This window comes from Gastrolobium bilobum, unplaced genomic scaffold, assembly GCF_033153095.1.
Source record: "Gastrolobium bilobum isolate Gb01-03AN ecotype WA unplaced genomic scaffold, APGP_CSIRO_Gbil_v1 utg30084, whole genome shotgun sequence".
Classification (NCBI taxonomy): Eukaryota; Viridiplantae; Streptophyta; class Magnoliopsida; order Fabales; family Fabaceae; genus Gastrolobium; species Gastrolobium bilobum.
In genome coordinates this window covers 12,200-38,400 of record NW_026898071.1, presented here as the reverse complement: position 1 = coordinate 38,400, position 26,201 = coordinate 12,200, and the positions used below count along the sequence as shown (strand labels likewise).

The 26,201-nt window shown below is 32.9% G+C and overlaps 1 protein-coding gene and 1 non-coding gene across 2 annotated transcripts; one reads left to right on the top strand and one right to left on the bottom strand.

Moving 5' to 3' along the window:
* Positions 1–5,460: 5,460 nt before the first annotated feature.
* On the bottom strand, positions 5,461–5,567 carry LOC133312591 (small nucleolar RNA R71). The gene has a single exon (XR_009751701.1). It is a non-coding gene; the product is annotated as a small nucleolar RNA R71 (small nucleolar RNA).
* A 13,758-nt stretch (positions 5,568–19,325) lies between these two features.
* LOC133312587 (probable U3 small nucleolar RNA-associated protein 11) lies at positions 19,326–23,242 on the top strand. The gene is made up of 8 exons (XM_061513815.1): positions 19,326–19,483; positions 19,563–19,653; positions 19,739–19,830; positions 19,919–20,012; positions 20,110–20,189; positions 21,760–21,843; positions 22,707–22,806; positions 22,897–23,242. The coding sequence occupies exons 1-8, from the start codon at positions 19,428–19,430 to the stop codon at positions 22,987–22,989; spliced, it is 690 nt and encodes a 229-aa protein (XP_061369799.1). The 5' UTR covers positions 19,326–19,427; the 3' UTR covers positions 22,990–23,242.
* Positions 23,243–26,201: the final 2,959 nt, after the last annotated feature.

Sequence of the window (26,201 nt, the reverse complement as noted above, 5' to 3'; positions counted from 1 at the left end):
ACACCCTGTTACCTATCCAAAACTTGGATAGGAAGCTCCTCCTTAGATCAATCTCAACGCAGATCCTAGCAAACTTTCCCCTCTCAGTTATAGCTTCCCCGAATTCATTTTTCCTTAGTGAGTTTCTGTCCACCTTAATGGTCCGGCCAAACATGTTCCCAATGCGCCACAAATGTCTCACCGTGTACAACTCCATAGGCAATCCAGGGATTCTCAGCCACACCGCCATCTTCGTTACACTGTCATCATAAGGATCAAATAGTGGCCTCCAGCGTTGGACGACCACGTAATGATCATTAACGATCCAGGGACCTTCCTCCAAAACGAACCTATAATCGCCATCCTCTTGGAACCTCAGCAGAAGAAAACCATTGTCTAAATCAATAGTTTCGAAGGAACCTACCAGGTTCCAGAGCCTTTGAAGCCTTGCAATGAGGATTCTGGCTCCCAATCTTTTGCCAAGCATCTTGATGATCAAGGATTTACGCCACTTCTCACAGTCCTGTCGATGCTCCTCCGCAGAGAACACATACCTTGGACAGAGGGGGTCCTCCACCTCCTCCTGGCCAAGCCCCTCCAATAGAGCCGCTTCCTCCTCCTCACGCTTCTGTTTGGCGATCCAGTGCTCTTCCTCGTTGTCCGATTGACCGCCATCACCGTTCAATCGGAGTAGCTTGTCCTTATAGGACACAACCTTAATACGAGAACCCCCTTTGGTCTCTGTCATCTTCACTTCAGGAATCGATCGAATCGGAGAGGATAAACCAGCCTCCGTGTTCGCTCCTTCTTTCATGACCTCATCCATCACCGAACCCTCCATCTCGGTCCCTTTGGATTTCTTCCCACTCTGAGAAGCACCATCCTCTTCAGCAGCAGTCCTGCTTCTCACACCCTTCGTCGCATCCTCCTCCTTCAATGCATGTTGACCATCGTCATCGATCTCCATTTTACCAGAACCTCGAGCAAACCCTAACAGACAGGAAAAAACGCGCGCGTGAGGCTACGCGTCCCTAGTATTTGAAATTATAATGTTTAAGTTGTATGTCAAGAATTAAAGGTTACCCAAATTAATTGTTTTTCAATTTTCATAATTGAACTTAGTATTAAAATTCAAACTTTAATATACACGCTGAATTAAAAATAAAAATAGAAATCATGATGTCCAGTTCTAATCTAAAGGTAAGGTTCGATTTCTATCTTAATTTCCTTCGATAAACGGACTTAATCATATTTGCAAGACCGCGGGTTGGAGTTCTCTTAGTATTTTTATTTTAAATAACTTTTAATGATGTTTTACTTTTAATATGTATTTATAAATGGTCAGTAATTTCATGTTAGTTTTTTTTTTTTTTTGATAAAATGGTCAATAATTTTAAGATTGTTGCATATATTACTTGTACATATTATATCATTGAATCCCTGTTTGTACATTTAATTCAACTTTACTGTTTGCTATTTTTATTTTGATGTTACATCCGTTCAAGTATGGTTATAATAAAAAAAAAATATTATGATTATAATTGTAATCTTCATCATGATTGTGATTTTAATATGTAAGGAATTAAAGTTATAAAGTGATTTGAATTTGAAACCATTTCAGCATTCATATGGAATATTATTACTTTCATAATTTAAAGTTACCGTTTTACTTCAGCATTAATGATATTGTTATACTCAAATTTATGATATAAGGTTACCTGATTAGAATATTTCAAATATTATCGTACCAAATATTGTCTTATTTATACATGTTATATTAACCCTTCTTTTCCTTTTATATTAGACAACATAATGTCAAACCTTGCAAAACTTGAGTTTGCTACTCTTGATATAACAGCAAAAATTATTTGGCATGGGTTCTTGATGCTGAAATCCACCTTGATGCTAAAGGTCTCCGGGATACAATTATGAAAGAAAAGAAAGCATCCAATCAAGATAAGGCAAAGACCATGATTTTCCTTTGTCATCATCTCCATGAAGGATTAAAAACTGAAAATTTGACTGTGAAAAATTCATTTGAATTATGGAATAATTTAAAAGAAAGATACGACCATCAAAAAACGGTCATTTTGCCGAAAGCTCGATATGATTGGATGCATTTGAGATTGCAAGATTTCAAATCTGTAAGCGAGTACAATTCTGCAATTTTTAAAATTAGTTCTCAGTTAAAGTTATGTGGAGAAATATTACTGATGAGGACTTATTGGAAAAAATATTTTCCACTTTTCACTCTTCAAATATATTGTTGCAACAACAATACCGTGAAAGGGGCTTTAAGAAATATTCTGAATTGATATCATGTCTCCTTGTGGCTGAGCAAAATAATGAGCTACTAATGAAAAATCATGAAGCTCGTTCCACTGGATCTACTCCATTCCCCGAAGCGAATGCAACAACTCATAATAAGTTTGAAAGGAGACAAACTTATAGTCGTGGCCATGGACGCGCGCGGACGTGGACATTGGCGAGGCAAGAGGCCAAATATTTATTGGCACCATTATGGAAATAAACAAGAGAATAATAAAGGCCCTCAAAGTAACTCTTCAAGGAGTAAAGAAAGTATCTGCTATCGATGTGGTATGAAAGGCCATTAGTCACGAATCTGTCATGCTCTAGAACATTTTGTTAAGCTTTATCAAGCCTTAATCAAGAAGAAAGAAAATAATGTGGAAACAAATTTGACCTTCAAAATGATACTGAAGCAAATTTTGCTTATAAAGAGAATGATTTTGCTGGCCTCACAAATATTACACATCTGGATGTTGCAGACTTCTTCAAAGATAATAATTGATTTATTTAGTTAGCTTGTATCTTTTTATTGTAATTCTTCCTTTAGTCTTATTTCTTTTCCTTTACATGTGTTATTTCTTTTCCTTTACATGTCTGTTGATGCATTTTATTTTAATGAAGAACATGGATATTTATTTAATTAGATTATGATATTTATTGTTTCTTTTAAATGTATTTATTTTATGTTCTTTTAATTTTATTTCTTTTCATCTACATGACTTTTAATTATTTTAATGAAAAATATAGATATTCCCAAACATTCAAATGAACCCAAGGTCAATGAAGATGATATATGCCTCGCAAATAGTGCTACTACTCACACAATATTAAGAGATAAAAAATATTTCTCTTATTTGATATTGGAAGAAGGTCATGTTAACACAATAACTAATAGTACAAAATTTGTTGAAGGCTCCGGAAGAGAAAATCTTTTATTACCTGGGGGGACCAAATTCAATATCAATGATGCATTACTTTGTAGTAAGTTCTCGAGAAACTTATTAAGTTTCAAAGATATTCGCCAAAATGGCTATAATATAGAAACTACAAATGATGACAATTGTGAATATCTTTATATTACTACAGAAGTAGTAGGTGAGAAATGCATATTAGAAAAATTACCTGTCTTTTCTTTCGGTTTGTACTACACAAATATTCGCATGGTTGAAACACGTGATGTTAAATCAAAAGAATACAAGTTATGATAGTTTCATTATTTGGCATGATCGATTGGGCCATCTCGGATCAAATATAATGTGAAAAATAATAGATAATTCATATGGTCATCCGTTGAAGAACCAGAAGATTCTTCAATTCAATGAATTTTCTTGTGCTCTATGTTCTCAAGGGAAATTTATTACTAGACCATCAACAGCTAAAGTTGGGATTCAATGTCCTTCGTTTCTAGAACGCATACATGGTGATATATGTGGACCCATTCATCCATCATGTGGACCATTCAGATATTACATGATTTTAATAGATGCATCTACAAGATGCATGTATGTTTATTATCAACTCGCAATTTAGCATTTGCGAGATTGCTGGCTCAAATAATAAGATTAAGAGCACAATTTCCAGATTATTCAATAAAGACAATTCGTCTTAATAATGCTGGTGAATTTACATCTCAGGCTTTTAATGATTATTGTATGTCAACTGAAATCACAGTTGAACAGCCTGTTGCTCATGTTCATACCCAAAATGGTTTAGCAGAATCATTCATTAAACGTCTCCAATTAATAGCTAGATCAATGCTTATGAGAACAAAACTCCCTGTCTCGGCATGGGGATATGCTATTTTACATGCAACATCACTTGTACGCATTACACCAGCAAGTTATAAAAAATTCTCCCCATTATAGTTAGCTTATGGTCAGGAGCCAAATATTTTCCATCTTAGAATTTTTGGATGTGTTGTTTATGTTCCAATTGCTCCACCACAACGCACAAAGATGGGTCCCCAAAGGAAGTTAGGAATATATGTTGGATATGAATCTCCTTCCATAATACAATACCTTGAACCAATGACGGGGAATTTATTTAAATCAAGGTTTGTCGATTTTCATTTTGACGAATCAATCTTTCCAACATTAGGGGGAAAGAATAAACAGCTGGAAAAGAAAATTGATTGGAATGCAATATCATTATCTCATTTAGATCCTCGCACAAATCAATGTGAACTTGACGTTCAAAAGATAATTCATTTGCAAAATATTTCCAATCAACTTCCAGATGCTTTTACTGGCCTACCAAAAGTTACTAAATCTCATATTTCAGCTGTAAATGCTCCAATTCAGATTGATGTCTGATAAACCTTTGGTTTACCATGTTTTTAGGCTAAATTATACAAGAATTATATAGTAGAATGCATGGAATTCAAGGTTTTATAACATATAAGTCATGAAATAAGAATTTGAGCTGATGTTTTATAGTTCTTTGCATTTTGAAGGTAAAATCACAAGAATTGGTACTAAAAGTGCTAAAGAAATCATGACAAAGAAGTAGCAGCTCAATATGGACCAAGGGAAGCCAAAATCTTACAAGTTAAAAGCCAGAATAGCACGCTCAAGCGCACAAGAGGACGCTCGAGCGCTTCATAGTAGGGAAAACAGCCAAACTGGACAATTCAGGGCGCTCAAGCGCCTAACAGCATGCTCAAGCGCCCAAGAATACAGAAATTAGACTCGAGGAGCACGCTCGAGCGCCCATTAGCACGCTCGAGCGCGCTCAGGCAGACAACAACAACAATTTGAAGCAATTCAGCACGCTCAAGCGGCCAACAGCGCGCTTAAGCGCCCAAGCACGTTCCTGACAGCAAAGATTTGCTGTGATTTAATGAAGATTTTCTAGATTGCGATATCTGGAACCAAAACAGAAACATATCGAAAGAAAGTCATGGAAGATTGAAGCAGGATATAACAAGATTCAAAGTCTTAAATTTCTCACCAATCTACAAGATCTTAAACGAAAAAGGAAACAATTATAAAATCAATTACAAATCTGATGCAGATACGGTGAGAGATGCAATGAAGGATACAACTCCAATGGCTATAAATAAGGAGCTTGGGGTCAGACTAAAACACCAATTCACAAGTCCAGAGCATAACCAATTGGGATGACTTAGCAAGAAAATTCTTGGCCAGATTTTTCTCAGCTTCAAAGATGGCAAGGCTCAAGGCGGAGATAACTACTTTTGAACAAAAAGAAAGCAAATCTTTGTACGAGGCTTGGGAACGATTTAAAGGATCACTTAGGAAGTGTCCTCAACATGGAATTGAAGCATAGGAGAAGGCAAGAATCTTTCTCCAAGGGATGACATCCAGCACAAGAACACTGGTGAATGCTGCTGCAAAAGGATCACTGAAAACAAAAACTCCAGAGGAAGCGCTAGATTTGTTGGAATCTTTAGCGTCTCAAGATTTTGACAATGCCCCTGCCCCAGTTGCACCAAGAAGAGCAGGAATTATGAAGCTCGAAGGCTATGATGCGCTTTTAGCCCAAAATGAACAAATGCTACAAATGCACAAGAAACTACAAGAACAATTAGATGCTTTTACAAACAAAATTAATTCTTCTCAAGTTTCTTCTGTTAATAATTCTAATATTAAATGTGGTTTTTGTGCAGAGGCTCATGCAACTGAAGATTATGATTACATGAGAACAACTGAAAAGCCACCAGCAGAGGTCAATGGACTCTGGTATGATAAGAAGAATCAGAATCAACATCCAGGGTTGAGTCACAAATCCAATCATCAGCTCAATCCTCCCCTTCCAGTGCAACCAGATACCCCACAACAAGTAACACTTCTGAGTGGGAGAAAGCTTTTGCGCAGTTATGCAAGACGACTTCTGATTATGTTCAAGGTGCAAATGCTTTCAGAGAGGACACATCTGCTTTCATGCAAGAGACTAGAGCAGCACATCGGAATCAAGAAGCTTCCATAAGAAATCTAGAAATTCAGATTGGCCAGTTGTCAAAGCAATTTTTTGAGAGAGCTTAGGGTACTTTCCCAAGCAACACAGTTGTCAATCCAAGGGAGCATTGCAATGCTATCACCACTAGGAGTGGTACAGTGATTCATCCTATAGAGGAGCAGCCCGAAGAAAAGAAGAAGGATGGAGAAGAATCAGATGAAGAAAAGAAGGAAGAAAAGGAAAAGGATACAATTGAAGTTGACAAAAGCAATCCTGAAAAAGCCGAAAAGAAACTATTCAAGTGGGAGAGGAAGAAAGCTCTAGAAAGACAGAACAAGTCATTAGATCTCTCCCCATATGCTCAAATCCCTTATCCTCAGAGATTAAAGAAAGAGATTCAGAAGCAGCAATGTTCAAAGTTTCTAGACATATTCAGGAGGTTGCAGATCAACATTCCTTTTGCCAAAGCTTTAGAGAACATGCCCAACTATGCAAGGTTCATGAAGGATCTATTATCCAGGAAGCGTAGGTTGCAGGAATGTGAGACGGTGAATCTGACGGAGGAATGTAATGCTATCATCCAAAAGAAGTTACCTACCAAAGTCAAGGATCCAGGGAGCTTCAGCATTCCATGCACTATAGGCAAAATGGAAGTGGACAATGTTTTATGTGATCTTGGAGCTAGCATCAATGTCATGCCACTCTTTATGATGAAGAAGCTGGGGATTACTGAAGTAAAGCCCACAAAGACGATAGTGCAACTGGCTGACCGCTCTTCAAAGCAAGCTTACAGCATCATTGAAGATATAGTAGTTAACGTTGACAAGTTCATCATTCCTGTTGATTTTGTCATCCTTGACATTGAAGAAAATGCCACAATTCCTATGATTGTTGGAAGACCCTTCTTGGCAACTTCAGGAGCGCTGATTGATGTACTTAAAGGTGAGCTGGTCTTACGAGTAGACGGAGAGCAAATAATTTTCAAATTCTTTGACAAAGAAGTCACCTCCTCCATAGCTCAACCACAAGATTAAGTGTACTTTATTAGTTAAAAGAAAGGTGAAGAAGAACACAATGAGGAGTCTTCTCAAGAAAGTAAGCCAAAAGTTAAGATGGAAAAGCCGAGGAGCAAGGGAAAGCATATAAATACCAAATTCAAAGTTCCTGAGACTACTTTACCTCACCCATATATGGTAGGACACAATTTCTGAATGATGGAGCTTGGTCATCACCAAGATTATGTTTTGAACCACCATGATCATAAGTTAGGTACGTCAGGCTCGTGACGTAAAACAAGCGCTAGGGGGAGGCAACCCACCATTTGACTATTTTTAGTTTTGATTAATTTTATTGTTAATTTTTTTAAAAAAAAAATACAAAAAGATAGGAGAAGGTGTTGAGACTAATGGCTATCATGAGTGAATTTTACAAGTGACGAAAAGGGAACAAACAACAAGAGAGCGACTGGTTGTTTTTATTCCTTGACGCGTTTTTCTTTTTAGATTTAAATCTGTTGCTGAGGATAGCAACATTTAAATCTGGGAATGGGGAACACGCAATTCATCTAAGCACAATTGAGTAAGCCGGAGGAACTTCATGAGCATACACAGAACATCCGGCTAAAACAGGGAACTATCTCAAATCATTTCTCCTTTCCTTTAGCTTAGTTCTTTTTGAATTGAATTTTTAATGGTTTTTGTTGAAAAACCCCAAGCAAATATTTTTTTGAAAATTTTGAATTTTTTTTTTAAGTTTTCTCAGTTTTTTTAATTGATTCAGAGCATGATGATGACTTCAAGTTTTTCATAATAAGCATCAATGTATGATTTTCATAATTCATTGAATATTCTCTCTTTAGTGATGAAATTTTTTAAGATAAAGAACAGGATAATTACTGTGCATTCATAGCGGTGAGGTTTTGAGCCTATACAGAAAATTTTTATTGAGTGTGTATTCTACTGTTGAGATACTCTAGAACTTGCTTTGTTTCTTGGTTGAAATGGTCTGTGATATATTTTGTAGAAATGATAGAGGCATGTTCTTTCTCTAACTAGATGGCCAAATAGCTAACATTTATGATATTCTTTAGTTAAGCCCCCTTGAGCCTAGACCTTTTTATTCATGATAAACCCTTGAATGTGAATAGCCACTTCTCCAATTAAACCCTCACCTTAATAGAAGATTAAATTCAGATTTGAAGTAAGGAGTGGATATAAGTTGTGACTATACAAGCGTTCAACGGAAAGAAGAAGTACAAGTAAAAAGGCAAAGCCTAAGGAAGAAAAAAGAAAAATTGGTTAGAATCAAAAAGAACGAGCAAAATGCTCAAAGAAAAGAAAGGAAAAGAAGTGAAAAGCAAGAAAATATGCTTAGAAAGAAAATGACAAAAGAGAAAGATTCAATGAAGAAAAATAAAGAACTGGAAAGAAGAAGAAAAGCTCTACAGCCGGAAGAAACGAACAACACTTGTTTCGTTCCTTAATCTGAATATTGATCTTAAACTTTTGTTCCAAATTCTTTCCCTCCCTTTCACCAGGCCACGTTATAACCCTATTGAAGACCTCTTGATCTGCTTAATTTATCTTAAGAACTGTGGAGAGAGAGAATATAATCAAGCCTATGGTAGTGTTGATTCAGTAGGAATTTGAGTGAAACACCAACCCTCTAAACAGTTGAGTGTGAGTGAATTGAAATCCTAGTGAGGGAGTGTTTCAGGAAATTCTCCTTATTCTTGATCTTAAGAAAGTTTGTTGCATATTTTTACTGATGAATTATGAATTTTATTGATTGATGCATTAATTTTTAGAGTCTGAATGCTCTGTAATCATACTCTGATGAACCTTTCCTGTCAAATTCCATGTTATTGAGATTCCTACTCCCTATTTCCTTAGTCTTATTCTAGTTGATTGCTTAGGACAGACAAATCTGGGAATGTTTGATAAACCTTTGGTTTACCATGTTTTTAGGCTAAATTATACAATAATCATGTAGTAGAATGCATGGAATTCAAGGTTTTATAACATATAAGTCATAAAATAAGAATTTGACCTGATGTTTTATAGTTCTTTGCATTTTGAAGGTAAAACCACAAGAATTGGTACTAAAAGTGTTAAAGAAATCATGACAAAGAAGTAGCAGCTCAATATGGACCAAGGGAAGCCAAAATCTTACAAGTTAAGAGCCAGAATAGCACACTCAAGCGCACAAGAGGACGCTCGAGCGCTTCATAGCAGGGAAAACAACCAAACTGGGCAATTTAGGGCGCTTAAGCGCCTAACAGCACGCTCAAGCGCTCAAGAATACAAAAATTAGACTCGAGGAGCATGCTCGAGCGCCCATTAGCACGCTCGAGCGCGCTTAGGAAGACAACAACATTAATTTGAAGCAATTCAACACGCTCAAGCGTGAACAGCGCGCTTGAGCGCCCAAGCACGTTCTTGACAGCAAAGATTTACTGTGATTTAATGAAGATTTGCCAGATTGCGATATCCGGAACCAAAACGGAAGCATATCGAAAGAAAGTCATGGAAGATTGAAGCAGGATATAACAAGATTCAAAGTCTTAAATCTCTCACCAATCTACAAGATCTTAAACGAAAAAGGAAACAATTATAAAATCAATTACAAATCTGATGCAGATACAGTGTGAGATGCAATGAAGGATACAACTCCAATGGCTATAAATAAGGAGCTTGGGGTCAGACCAAAACACCAATTCACAAGTCCAGAGCATAAAACCAAGACGGAAGGAGGAATCCTGTTGCGGAGCGCTGGAACACTGAGGAACCAAGTCAATATCACACCAATGGAGGCTTGGGGTTCTCTTTTCTTTATTATTTCTTTTGAATTCAGTATGCTAGAGTAGTTTTTTATGTAGTTAAGGGTAGATGGAACCCAATTGAATCGTTATGTTTATGAATTAAATTGTCTCCGAATCATGTTCTTTTTATAATTGAATAAATTATCTGTTTTTAATGCTTTCTATGAGTTTGTTCCTTATAGAATGATTTTGGGGAATTGTATGACAATAGGGATGTTGGTGCATGAACCCTGACTTGATAATTTATCATAATCCTTGTGATCTAGGTATAGACATAGGGTAATTATGCAATCTTGAAATTCTTGATCTTAATGCATGTTTTCTTGGGGAATAATCGGAGAACTAAAGTTCTTTCAAGATTACATAGATTTATGGTAACAAGGAATTGAGCCGTAATTAACTCAGATAGAACTGATTGGCAATATATTAAGAAACAGATTCTTGACTGTTTAATTTATAACATATTGAGGATATTGGGGGAAGTCGAAACCTTAAATACGCTTGTTATAAATTAATAATCAAACATCATATTCATTCATTCTTTTAATTCTGAATTTTCATAATTGCATGATCTTATTTGTTTTTAATTTTAAGTTCTTTGAATCACAACTCTCTTCATCTAAATTCTTGATTGTCCTACTAAGACGCGATTAACGAACTAGTGCTTGAAAACTCTGATCCTCGTGGGAACGATCTCGTACTCCGGTACACTTTATTACTTTCACGATCGGTGCACTTGCCGAGTCGCAACAATGTCCTAGTAGGACAGTCTAGTGCAAATGAAACTAAACCACGCTTAAAACGTGGAAGACCAATCGGTTCGAAGGACAAAACTCCTTGAAAAAGGAAAGGAGCAAATGATCAATATGGTCATATTATGGAGACAAGTACTTATGAAAATCTTGAAGACATAACTTTACATAAAATGTCAAGGGAGGTTCAGGTACCTGGAATTGATGAAAATGAAGAGCTCTCAATTAGTTATGTTACTTCAGGAAAAAGATGTAATCAAAATGATATAATTGTCGACAACATTTTTGCATATAATGTTGCTATTGAAATAATAAAAGAAGACAAGGATCTTTAACCTAAAACTGTTGATGAATGTAAACACAGAAATGATTGGCCAAAATGGAAAGACGTAATTCAAGAAGAATTGAATTCACTCGAGAAACGTAAAGTTTTTGGACCTATAATTCAAACACCTGAAGGTATAAAGCCAGTGGGGTACAAATGGGATTTTGTTCGAAAATGTAATAACAAAAATGAAGTCGTAAGATATAAAGCACGACTTGTAGCACAAGGGTTTTCGCAAAAGCCTGACATTGATTATATGGAAACATATTATCCTGTGGTGGATGCAATTACCTTTAGATATCTTATTAGTCTGGCAGTACATGAAAGACTTGACATGCGTCTAATAGATGTAGTTATAGCCTACTTATATGGCTCACTTGATAGTGAAATTTATATGAAAATCCCTGAAGGATTCAAAATGTCTGAAGCACTTAAAATTTCCTAGGAAATTTGTTCAATAAGGCTTCAAAGATCATTATATGGATTAAAGCAATCATGGCGTATGTGGTATAATCGCCTTAGTGAATATTTATTATAAGAAGGCTACAAAAATGACCCAATATGCCCTCGTGTTTTAATTACAAAACATTGATCTAAATTTGTTATAATAAGTGTATATGTTGATGACTTGAATATCATTGGCAATACTGAAGAACTTTTAAAAGCAGTAGATTATTTGAAGAAAGAATTCGAAATGAAAGATCTTGAAAAGACAGTTTTTCCTTGGATTACAAATTGAGCACTTAACAAATGGAATATTCATCCATCAATCAACTTATACAGAGAAAATTTTAAAACGATTTTACATGGATAAAGCACATCCATTGAGTACCCCGATGGTTGTGAGATTGCTTGACATAAATAAAGATCCATTTCGACCCTATGAAAATGAGGAAGAGCTTCTTGGTTCTGAAGTACCATATCTTAGTGCAATTGAGGCGCTAATGTATCTTGCTAATAATACACGTCCAGATATAGCATTTTCTGTAAACTTGTTAGCAAGATTCAGTTCCTCTCCAACACGAAGGCACTGGAATGATGTTGAGCATATATTTCGATACCTACGAGGAACCACTGATATGGGTTTACTTTATTCAAATGATTGTGGACATCAACTTGTTGGTTTTGCAGATGCAGGATATTTATCTAATCCACACAAAGCTAGATCCCAAACAGGATATTTATTCACAAGTGGAAGCACGAAAATTTCATGGCGTTCAACAAAGCAAACTATAGCAGCCACTTCTTCAAACCACGTAGAGATAATAGCAATTCACGAGGCAAGTCGAGAATGCGTTGGGCTAAGATCAATGACGCAACACATCCGAGAAGCATGCGGTCTCCAGTTAGAAAAATAGGTTCCAACAATATTGCATGAAGATAATGCTGCTTGTATAGCTCAATTAAAGGACGGATACATCAAAGGAGACAAAACGAAGCATATTTCACCAAAATTCTTCTTCACTCATGATCTTCAACAAAATGGTGAAATTGATGTTCAACAAATCTGTTCGAGTGATAATTTGGCAGATTTATTTACCAAGGCGTTACCTACTTCAAGTTTTGAGAAGCTCGTTTACAGGATCAGGATGCGTAAACTCAGAGATATTAAATAATGATTAAATAATGTTATCATGAGGGAGAGTGAAATACATGTTGCACTATTTTTTCCTTCACCATGGTTTTGTCCCATTGGATTTTCCTAGTAAGGTTTTTAATGAGACAACTTCTAATACATATTTATTCTCAATAGGATTATTGGACATCCAAGGGGGAGTGTTATAAACAATTTATTGATTGTCCATATCCGTTATATAACTGTTATGATCGTTGGAGACGTTATGACTGTTGGAGAATAATTGCAGTTATTGTGTCTTTCCATGTTTTCTGAGCCTATAAATAAGGCATGTATAAAGCATCATTGGAGTATGACAATCCAACCAGAATACATTCCCCTATCTCTCTTATCTCTATATTCTTCTTCTAATTCTTAGTAATTTTACAACACATACGAGTATTTTCTAATACACCATATGTCTCTTTGTAAGTCCCTCAATATTATATGCCTATATCCTTTAATGTTTGCATGCTCCTTACATTTTTCAATACAAAATGTGTCTCTTCGTAATTCACGTTATTTGCCTATAAGCTTTCTTTGGTGCATGCTTTGATCAACTTTACATGTATTAAAACATATAAAACACAAATACAGAACATTCATTAACCAGTTTCTCCACTCATTTCCAGTATGCAATTCAAGAAGAAAGCACAACTATTGCACAACAATTAATATTCAATTCAGGATTTTAAATAATTTAAAAAAGTCATATATTAATATATTATTCATTTAAGACAACTAAGAATTTAAATAAGAAATAATTTTCTTTTAGGTATTCAAAAACTTGCTAATTTTAATTTAATTTTTTATTAATGTAAATATTTTTAGTAATAAATATAAATATTATATCCTGTTTACCAAAAAAATATATAAATATTATATCCTATCTCTTAGTCTCATCACAGCCCATAAGATTTCTCTTACAATATAGTGTGTGCCTATTGTTTTGAGTTCCAGTTTATGCAGTTGTAGGACACTTGGATTTCCAACATTGGCTTTAAAGTGGGGGTTTTTGCATGATTTACCTTATAGTTCATGCTGTTAGGAATGTGGCTTCCATACTCAAGAGAAGAGGTGAATTGAGTATTCCAAGATTTCCGCAAAAGCCACCTTCTAGTTTCTAAATAATTATTTCAAGCACACTTTGATATATGAAAAGTTAATCAATGCATTCAAACAATCTATAACATATAATATATCACAATTATAGAACTTATACTAGAACATACACGATATCAAAGAAGCAATTAAAGTGCTAGAAATAAAGAATTTAGAGTTAGAGAATTGCAAACACAATATATCCTGGTTTGGTCACCACCACTTGTGACCTACGTCTAGACTGAAGCCACTCGATCAACTATTTCACTAATGGTCAAGCTTCACGGGTGCTTGACAAACCTTTACAATCTTCCAAGACTTCAGGTTTTTGGATACCTTACAATCTCCAAGTTTACGTGTACTTGGCAACCTTACAATTCTCTCCAAATTTACTTAGGTCTTTCACTACCTCTCAAATAATGGGTCTCACAACCCTTTCAACTCAAGAATACAAGAAGGGAAATGTTTGGAAATGAATATACACTCTCAAAGTGTGGATATACAACTTGAAGAACTTTGAGTATATGAATTTTCAAGATGTGAGCTCAAATATGTTTGATCTTTGAAAGATATGAAAGAATATGCAAATAATAGTGTAGAAGCTCTCAAATCATCCTTAAGATGTGTAGGAATAGTGATCTTAACATTTTAGGGTCATAAGAAATATATATTTATAGTGATTTTTTGCAAAACTAGCCATTATAGACTTTCTGTCATAGTGGGAATCAATTCCTATACTTAGGGAATCGATTCCCACCTTTCCAGGAAGAGAGAATCGATTCCCAACCTGTTGGAAGGCTGGAAATTCGACAACAACAACACTATTTCGTATTTTGAGCATAACTTGAGCTATTCTTGTCGGATTGATGTGATCTTAGTCTTGTTGGAAAGATAAAAGAAAGATCTACAACTTATATTAAGAACAAAAGATCCAAATCCATCATCTTGGATATGAAAAATTGTATGGAAGGAAGAGGCGAAATTATGCAACAAATTTTACGTTAAAATGCGCTCTAGCTTGCTTCCAAATCTTGACTTGATAAATATGTTTTGAAGTTATAAATATGTCAAGGATATTTTGCATGGGTTTTTCTAAATTTATTTAAGTATATAAAGGTTGTGATTATGCAATTCGAAAAACACGTTTACTCTGAGAAAAACTTTGAGCTCATGCAATGCAATCTACCATATACTCTCACATATATTCTAAGTCTTAAAGATATATTCTTTTAGACTTAACTTCATGTCTTGTGTCTTGGATCTTTACTTGAGTTTGATGTTTTGACTTGTTGGATATGACAATACTTGACACTTGTTGGTTTTGATCATTTTTCACCATGGTTATGATATTGAGCTTCTCTTGGATGTTGTCAATGGTTTGTTGTCTTTGATCTTGGTGTTGCTCTTCTAATTATTCCTTGTTGCTCTTGGTTCACTTATCTTGCCACTTTGATATGACATTACTCTTCTTGTGTGGCTAAATCATACGTCTTCAATATTCACATATGGTTGATGTTTTTTGCTCTTGATCAATGTTCTTCTCTTTTTGTTGTTGTCACTTTGTTATCATAAAAAATATACCTTGTATCTACACATGCATTTGGATTATGTAATTGCTATAAGCATTCTACTTTGTGTTTGTTTTTTTGTTTTAATCATTGGTGTTTGGATAATAAGATGTTGGTGGGGTGGGGTATTGTTATTGCCGGATAATTTTTTTATCAAATCCATTAGGATTGTACTAAATTTAATTTATTGAACTAAATTTATATTAAATCATATAAAAACACAAGTAAATTTTTAAATAACAAAATTATATATTTATTTAGTATAAATATAGATAAATGAATTCGAGCCATAATATATATATATATATATATATATATATATATATATATATATGGGGCAGAATCCTCTAACACCGGTGTCAAATTTAAAATTTGACACCTCATCTGAGAGTTGTTAGATCAAAAAAGATCAATGACTCTGATTTGTAAGCATGTGACGCCATTGATCTTTTTCGATCTAACGGCTCATAGATGAGGTGTCAATTTTTAAATTTAACATCGGTGTCAAGAGATCCTACCCCTATATATATATATATATATATATATATATATATATATATATATATATCTTATTTGAACCTTATAATAAAATGTTAACTATATATAAAAAGTTATTTTACATAACTATGATTATGTTATTTCTTTCTTTCTACTTCTCACTTTATTAATATGATTAGTACACAATAAATTATATGAGTTGCATAATATATGTAACTTATAACATATTTCTTATTCATAATATTATTGAAGAAGAGTTTGGTAGAATGGTCTTTTAATATTACCACATTCAACTTCAACTACAAAGTGTTTGTAGAATATCAAACGTAGTAACTCAAATATTTGTCAACTCTTCATCTAATATATATGTCACAAATACACACACCTTAGAAAGTCTATTTAGAGGCAACTATAGAAAACATAGATAGATAGTAATCTAGACGCAATTATAAAACTTTTTTTGTGTGGATAAATATAAAAACCTATTATATGCTTATATAAAATGCTGACAGTTAGAGGTGGCAAAACGGGTTCAGCACGGAGGGCCGACCCACCCCCCACTGCCAACACTTTTTTTTCTTATATTTACAGTCTAACAAACCTGTCTCTATCCAGACTGTGATAAATGAAAGATCATCTCCGAGAAATACTAAAAGAAGTCGAGTCAAATATTATAATGATTAATTTTTAATGAAAAAATAAAGAAAAACATATATCCACAATTTTTTTAACTATTTATCATTAAACTTCAAAGGATACAAAATTTCGTATGATATTTGAGATGAAATAATCTATTTCCTTATATTTTCTTTTAACTCTTTTTTTTTAAGAATCTATATGTAAAAAGGAATGTCATTCTTTGACAAGTTTGTTGACATGTCGCTCTCTCCTTCAATATTCACTTTGTGTTCACACTCGAAACCATTTAAAATCTTTCCTTCTTTTGTAAATTTTTAAATTCGAAATTTAAACTTCATATAAGTGGGAAAATAGTTCAACATTAATTGGTGACAAATATCTGTATTAACATCCACTACTTTTTTAAAATTTGAATTTTAAACTTGATATAGGTGGGGAAAAGTTCAAAATTATTAGGTGACAAACATCTGTATTAATATCCCACTACTTTTTTAAATTTTGAATTTTAAACTTGATATAGGTGGAAAAAAAAAGTTCAACATTTTTTGGTGGCAGACAACTATATTAATATCCCATTACTTTTTTAATATTTGAATTGTAAACTTGATAAAGGTGTAAAAATAGTTCAATATTTTTTAGTGGCAGACAATTATATTGATATCCTACTACTTTCTGCATGGGTAATTGTAAATCCTATTAATGTTGCATAAAAATAAAAAATAATAATAAAGAATCATTAAAAAAGGAATTTTTTTGTAAAAAGTGAATATGTGTTATTGGATCTTTTCATCTGGTATTCAGCTTATGCGCACATATTTCTTCTATTTTCTGTCTGTTTATCTTCTTCATATTCTTAAGTTGTTCTTCTATTAAATGAACATGTAATATTTTTTCTTTTTTTTGGCAGCTCTGTATATATATATATATATTAATTTTATACTTATGTAATTAAGCTAATAAATGGTCTTTTGACATTATCTCATTCAACTTCAACTATGAAGTGTTTGATAGAATGTTAAACGTACTAATTTAAATATTTGTCACAAATATTTAAATTAGAAGCATATATATATATGTCACAAAGACACACACCTCAGAGAGCCGATTTAGAAGTAACTATGAAAAATAATAGATAGATAGTAGTAATCTATACGCAACAATAAGAAATTTTTTGTGAGTGGATAAATATAAAAATATATTACACGCTGATATAAAATACTGACAGTTAGAGGTGGCAAACTGTGCTCCGGCCCGACCCACCAACACATTTTTATAATTAAATTAAAATTTCACCCTTCTTCTTTTTTAATTAAATTCCTAAATATGATATCAATTTTTTTAAATACAAATGTGTGAAATTCAAAATACTAAAGACACAAATACTTGTAAAAAAATAATTATTTATATAAAATGTTGACAGTTAGAGGTGGCAAATTGGACTCAGCTCGAAGGGCCGACCCGCCAACAAGTTTTTATAATTAGATTAAAATTCCACCTTCTTTTTTTATAATTAAATTCCTAAATACGATTTCATTTTTTGTAGATACAAATTTGTAAAATTTCAAATACTAAGGAAACAAATTCTTACAAAAAAATAATTATTTACATTAAATACTAACAGTTAGAGCTGGCAAACTGGGCTCGGCCCGGAGGGCGGACCCATCAACACGTTTTTATAATTAAATTAAAATTTCACTCTTCTTTTTTTATAATTAAATTTCTAAATCTGATTTCAATTTTGTATAATACAAATTTGTAAAATTTCAAGTACTAAGGCCACAAATCCTTGCACAAAAATAATTATTTATTCTTATTAATTACTTAATTAAAAGTAATGACCATTCAATGTTTTGCAGTATATTATTATTTTAATCTTATTTATGATTAGTGGTTTCCAGTCGAGTGAGTAATTGACTTTTCATATTCTTCACCAAATTGTTATTGGTAAAGTTGAATTATTATTGAGATTAAATACAATATATATATATATATATATATATATATATATATATATATATATATATACACGTTAATTTTGGGAATGATAATTTATACTTTTGCAATTAAGCTAATGAATGATCTTTTGATATTACGACATTCAACTTCAACTATGAAATGTTTGTTAAAATATTAATCGCAATAACTCAAATATTTGCTAACTCTTCATCAATATATATGTCACAAATACACACATGCCAGATAATTGATTTAGAGACAACTATAGAAAACATAGATATATAGTAATCTAGACGCAATTATAAGAACTTTTTATGTGGATATATATACAAACCTATTACATGCTGATATAAAATGCTGACAATTAGAAGTGATAAACTAGTCTCGGCCCGCCAATATGTTTTTATAATTAAATTAAAATTCTACTATTCTTCTTTTATAATTAAATTCCTAAATCTGATTCAAATTTTGTAAATAAAAATTTGTAAAAATTCAAATATTAATGATCCAAATCCTTGAAAATAATAATTATTTATTCTTATTTTATAAATGTAACTGTGATAAATGAAAGTCTATATATGAGAAATACTGAAAGAAATTGAGTCAAATTTTGTAATTTTTAAATGACTATAGAACAAGTTAAAATACAGAGATATATTTTTACGATTTACATTAATTTTTACGAGACAAATAAATCGAATTTTTTTCTCGTGCAAGGCACCAGAACTACACTAGTTCTATAAAATAATTAAAAAAAAGAAAAGAATTAAGCATACATAAGTTATCCCTATTTTTCTTTTATTGGGTTTTAAAACCCTTAACTCTCTCCATTCCCTCGATTCGGATTCTATCCCTCGCGTCGCAAACAGAAAGGCAGCATTCACCACCGTCGGAACAGACAACATCACCACCAACTTAGTCCTTCCGTCAATCTGTGTGCTTCGAAATGTCGTCTCTGAGGAACGCCATTCCCAGGAGGGCTCACAAAGAGCGCGCTCAACCGTGAGTCTTGTTTTTTTCTCTTACCCAACCCAACTGATATAAAATCATGGGTCTGATTCATTTTTTGGTTTTTCGTTAGGTCCTCGAGGAAAAAATTTGGCTTGCTTGAAAAGCACAAAGACTATGTTCAGCGAGCAAAAGCATTCCACCAGAAAGATGATGCTTTACGGGTAAAGTTTTCTGATTCTTCTCTGCACTCTCTAAATTGTTTTTTTTTTTTTTTTAATTAATTTTTGTTGTGTGTTTGTCCTACAGAGACTTAGGGAAAAAGCAGCAAATAGAAACCAAGATGAGTTTTACTTTAAAATGGTCAGAACAAAAACCGTCGATGGAGTTCATAGACCAGAGTAACAACTTGCTATCCTTTTTTTTTTTTTTTTCTGTGTGGTTGTTGTCTTGTTCAATTGTGTTGACTCGCTGGGATTACTTGTGTAGGAGTGAAGCAAACAAGTACACCCAAGAAGAACTTATGCTCATGAAGACCCAGGATATAGGATATGTTCTTCAGAAGGCTCAAAGTGAGAGAAAGGTGAACCCAAACATTGATTTTCTCTCTTGTTTTATTGGGGTTTTATGCATAAATTTTATTGTAGGTTTACTTTTGAATGTTTTGATCTTCCTTCCAGAAAATTGAAAAACTAACTGCCACGCTGCACTCTATTGATGATCAGCGCTCAAATAAGCATATTTTCTTTGCCGAGGACAGGTTTGAGCTCAAAACTTTCTGGGGTACCATTCTATAACAAGCATGGGTTTATTTTTTGTTTTTTTATGGATATATTATATTAGATTGGTGTGTGATTGGCCTAAGTTTGTATACACCCAACTGTGATAACAGAATGGAGAGGAGGGAAAGGAAACGGAACCCCCTCCTTGATCATCACTGAGAGGGGGAGAAAACTCGTTACAATGGATGTAGGCCACAATGGCTGAACCACTATATTTGCCTTGTGTTGTCCTTTTTTATTATTACGTTTATTTTTTAATAGCAAGCAATGAATGGGGAAGAGCAAATAGGAGGTAGTGGAGGTGAGGTGTAGAAGGAAGGTGGAGAATATAAGTTGGTTACGGTGAGAATAGAGGAGGCAAGCTAGAATTATCTTTCTAAGGAGTGAAGCCACTGGTAGGAGCGTTTCAGTAGCTTGGAGGAACTCTGTACTGTTATAGTTGCTGTGTAATTTTCTAGACAAGGAACTCTACTTTTTTTCTCTGTACCTAGTCGTTGGATTGTACAAGGAGCTCAGTCTACATTTATTTTAAGTAATCAAATTCTGGTGCCATCAGTGTGCTTAATTTTGTATGTGTTGTTTTAACCTTGTCCCTTTATAGTTTTAGTTTTACATTTTTATTGTTACGCCACAAGATGGAAGATTTCAATGCTCAAATTCGACCACTGGTCATTGTAAATGTTTTGCGAAATTCACTCACTTCCTATTTCAAATGTATAATGTAGTTTATACTTAAGCCTATGAACTTGATTAGGATGTTTGTTGATGCTGGTTGAGGATCAAAAGTAGGAGATGGTGTTGTGTGATGTGAATAGGGCATTAGAAATTATAAAACAAGTAAAAAGAACAAACTTCGGACTAATTTAGGGGGGATAGTACCATAATGTATCAAGCCTATGGTTACTATTTGTTTCCGAGACGTAAAATGGAGGATGAATTATGTTAAATATGTCATTATGGCTCTGATAGGAAGGATATAGTGTGCAGTTTCAAGTGGTTGCTTTGCAATTACTTTTATATATATATATATATATATATATATATGAGGTAGGATCCTTTGACACCAGTGTCCAATTTGAAGTTTGACACCTCATCTGAGAGCCATTAGATCAATAGTGTCACATGCTTACAAATCAGAGCTATTGATATTTTTTGATCTAATGGCTCTCAGATGAGGTGTCAAACTTCAAATTTGACACTGGTGTCAAAAGATCCTCTCTCTCTCTCTCTCTCTCTATATATATATATATATATATATATATATATATATATATATAAATATTTAAGCTTCAAATCAATTTGCAAATGCTATTTAAGATGGAGTAATGGTATAAGGTCCCTTCATTTGGTAAACTCTTTCATTTTTTCTGGGATATAATGTAATTTTCAATTTATTGATTGAGATGTTATTATTCCACCTCTTCTGCCTTTCCCCTTCTTCTTTCTTCTTTAGAGTTACATTGTGTGTGCATAATTGTAGATTTTATTCTCATTCCTTAAATTTATTCTGAATGAATAACTTTTTAATCATTGCCCATACATATGCAGGGAAGAGGCTAAAGAGTTACAATCACAATATCCAAGAAGTCAAATTCCACTTACATCTGATGATATTCCTGCTAACATTAAGAGGTACAGCCCTGAATCTGGTTTTAAAGACATAGGTTGATCCCTTTTTCGTTTTGTTTGATGTCTCTGAGTTAAACATTATGTTAAATAAAATTTCACTCTGAAGCTTTTCAGGGATTTGTTGTACCAAATAATTTTTTGTTCTCTTTAATGCACTTTAAGCTTTTTAATTTTAGTAAACATCTTAATTGCAATGAATGCTAACAGTGTTAGGATGTTTTGTGCAGTAATGTTTTGTCTCAAGAGTCTTAGCATTTTTTTCATCGGTATTGGGTTCATGGAAATGGTTGGTTAACATAATTACTTCTGAATTTTTTTTAGCTTATTTCATTGAAAGAAAATACAGCTCTTTCAATGAAGTTCTGTCTGGGATATTGATTCAGAATTAAGACTATGTCCTTTGCTATGAAGCCTCAGAAGCAGCCACCCCCTATTCTAAAAGTTTTGGGGATGTGGACATGACAGAAGTGTTTAATGTTACATGTTTCATGTATCTTATTGTGGTATTTTTTATTGACAACCCACAATCCTGGAACCTTGAAGTTTTGAGAACTGGAGTTTTATTCAGAAAGGATGATTAATATTTTAGCCAAAAAAAGAGATAGATAAAAAAAAAGGAGTGGTGATAACAATTATGGTCTGATTAATTGCTATCAGCTATTTGGACATATTTCAGGATTTCATGTTGGGTTGAATCTGTTGTAATATTGCTCAAGGAAAGCCAGCTTTACTTGTTTTATAATGTATTGACTGTTAAGAGATGTATTTCTCGTCTATATTACTATTGCTACTTCCATTTGTTCTTTCCTGTCCTGATTTCTGGCACCAAGTCAGATTGATAGAAAGTTACTTTCTTTCTTGCACAGGAAAATAGATCGTTCTTACAGTGAGTTGGAAGCAAGGAAGAATAGACTCAGCCAGCTAGAGAAAATTTACATGGATATGGCAATGCAGAAGGAGTTGCAGGTATTGACATTTTCCATTTCCTTATTGTGATTCTGTTTTGAGTCTTAACATATGTAGAATGCTTAGAAAGGATATTTCGTCTATGAACAGAAAAAGGGTAAGAAGCGCAAACTACGGGAAGATGAGATTGTCTGTCCAACCACTAAACCAGTATACAAGTGGCGTGCTGAAAGAAAACGTTGAAAAGAGTTAATAAATAATAGTTCGAGCTGCTTCTTTTATTCTTTTTGTTATTTACTGTTTAGCATAACAATTAAATACTTCAGGGTTGAGATTGTAGGCGGAGAATTTACATGTCTTACTTGAAGCAGAATTGAAAGAGAACTTACATGTCTAGCATCTGAATTGAATGTCTTACATGAAGCATGTTAAGTGGGATCACAACTGATGCCAATAATTGTAGCTTTCGATGTTCTACAACTATACTTTGCGAGTCTTACAGGTAAATTGAATTCAAGTTTCTATTCATGTTGTATTGTGTTACTATTCTTGTAATATACCAGTGCCATGTTGCTGCAAGTGCTATAAAGCATGATTACAAGACCTCTACGAATACAAATTTACAAAACGAATGGTGATCAGTTTCATAGACGTTCAAACAACTAATTGGCCTCTTTTTTGTTTTTTTCCCCCCCGAGTATAATATATTTCATTCCTGAAATATGTTCAAATATACACTACTTCTCTCTATTGTCACAATTTATACTCATTTCTTTTGACATGAAATGTGTTACACTTTAATCTATTTTAATGTAAATGAACATCTTAGTAGTAATAAATAATAGGGTTAAACATTTCTTCTTTTGTTATATAAATTTTTTCTTTGTCACACTCGTATAAAAGTGAGTAGATTTCATTGCAAAGAGAAAAAATTAGCAAGATTCACTCGGTTTTATGAGTGTGGCAGACAAAAAATTTCTGTAGGAAAATGCTTTTCCTAAATAATAATGAACAAGCTTTTTTGAATACTTTTCCTCTGCAATTTATAGTGTCCCTGCAATTAATCTTGAATATTATATTATCGATTTGAATATTTTAGAATATGAAATAAATTTTTAATTGTCCTTATTATTTATTTGTAAATTTCACTAAAAATCTTTATTTTATTTTTCAAAGTCTGAGAGTTAATGCTGAAGGTAAAAGACTAGCTGCAAATAACATGGCAAATTGCGGAGAAAAATTAAATGTCCCTTAGACACTCGTTTAAGTTGGGTACACTCAATAGTCAATAGGCTAGTATTTAGCTTACACTCTCGCAAGTCGCAATGACCTTGAATTATAATCATTAGTACTTACATTGAGTATCAGTTAACACTAAAAGAGCAAAGGAGCATTCAACGTTGTATTCCAAATTAAATAAATAATAAGCTTAATTATATAAGGGTTAAAAGTTTGTCCATTTAAATGATATAACTTATGTCTTTTAGCAATTTATAACTATGTAATAAAGGTAGTACATAGTTATAATATTATTGTTGTATTTTATTTTTTTTATTTTTTTACATAAGCAAATAGTATCTAAAAAGAGAGAAAAAATAAAATTTTAATATGATAATTGTACATGGTTATAAATCGTAAAGGACAAATCATTTTCCCATTATATAATGCTTAAATTATGAGGCTCTCATCCAGCATTTCAAGCCTCTCTTCATTCTTTATTAATGAAAATGTTATGTTTGGAAAAGAGCTACACATTTGAATTCTGGATATAACTCTAATCCTTTGGAATATCATACTTGACATATGATTTTTTTTAATATGAAAAATAGGCAAGGTTATACTTACTATTATTTTAATCTTATCACGCTTATTACCTGACTAATTATCATTGATCAATTTAAAATCAACTGTTGAAAAAGAAAAAAATAGTTACTGTTGATTTCAAATTGATCCAACAATATTTAATCATGTAATAAAGATGATAAGTCTAAAATGATAATAAATATAACAGTCTTATGAAAAATTATGATGTTGAAATACATTGAAAACGTTTCTCTATTTCTAACCTTTCGGTTATCAAATGGCCCGATTCTAAAATAGTAACTTCACTTTTTAATTATTATTAATTTAGTTACACTTTAATTGTGAACTTATTTATTTTTAAACAATGATGAAATCGAAATTCAAACTACATCAGCATGCAGCTTATTTTTAAACCCAGGGCAATGAACAAGCTTCGGCCTACGATGACTAATTGACTATCTATGTTGCATCGATATCGATACGGGACACGACATGATACGCTAACACGTTAATTTTAAAAAATATTATATTTCGACATGTTAAGACACATTTTGATATTAAATAATATTTTTAATATATATAATATAATTTATATTTAATACATATAATAGCCCATAATAAGTAATATAAATAATCAAATATTCAAATTTCATAACATAAATATAAATAAAAGTAATTTTTCATACATTGTTAATTTTTTATGTCAAACTTCATAACAGAAAAAAAATTGATTTATAAGTTATTTTTTTATATTTAGTTAATAAAACAAAATTTAGACAAAAAAAAGTGTCAGGAGCGTATCAAAACGTTCGCGTGTCGAAAAAAATTGACTGCGTGTCGAAATGTATCGGAGCATTGACCACGTGTTCCAAAATATTGACCACATGTTAAAACGTGTCAGTATCCAACACACGTATTTATTTTGAAGTTTTTGAGTGTCCGTGCTTCATTGATTAGTATAACATGCAACTTATAAAGCATCTTGCAACCTGAACCAAGAAAAGGTTTGTGTCCAAATCCCTTTCTTCCCCAGATTCGTAAATGGCATCATATAATACCAAAGTGTAGCCACAATCTCTCACTCAAACCCAACCTTATCTAATTATCTTTACCCGTTCCACCAACAGTTAAAAGACAGTAAAAAAATTAATATATTATTATTTTAATAAAAAATTATAAAAATATAATCATTTTAAATTAATTTAGAAATTTATTGCACTTAATTTTATCTAATTTAGACAAAAGTACTCTCACATAGTTTGGACGAAATACTCTGACCAGTCTCATCCCATTGGGGCGAGACTCAGCTAAGTTGATTAACGCTCAAAAAGTTGACCATTTCTGGCATTATTCTTCAAGGAAAAAAGTGAAGTTGATTAATCAAAACACAAACATTATATATATCAACACACACTGCTTCCAGGAAGGCAGGTTCGTCCCATTGAGCGTGTTTTTTTTTTTTCTAGGAAAACTCGAGATTTTATACTTATTTTTAAGAGAAAAGTTATACTTAACACTTATTTTTGTTTACAACCTTTTACTAGCATATCTTAACACTGTTGATTTTCGTCAATCAACGGTTATTATTTTTTCAAATTAAATTCATTAATTAATTATTAATTCAAAATAAATGATAACCGTTGTTTGACGGA

Coding starts and splice junctions, on each gene's coding strand:
- LOC133312587 (XM_061513815.1), top strand. CDS start 19,428: ATGTCGTCTCTGAGGAACGCCATTCCCAGGAGGGCTCACAAAGAGCGC. Junction 19,484..19,562: donor CACAAAGAGCGCGCTCAACC/GTGAGTCTTGTT, acceptor GTTTTTCGTTAG/GTCCTCGAGGAAAAAATTTG. Junction 20,013..20,109: donor AGGCTCAAAGTGAGAGAAAG/GTGAACCCAAAC, acceptor TCTTCCTTCCAG/AAAATTGAAAAACTAACTGC.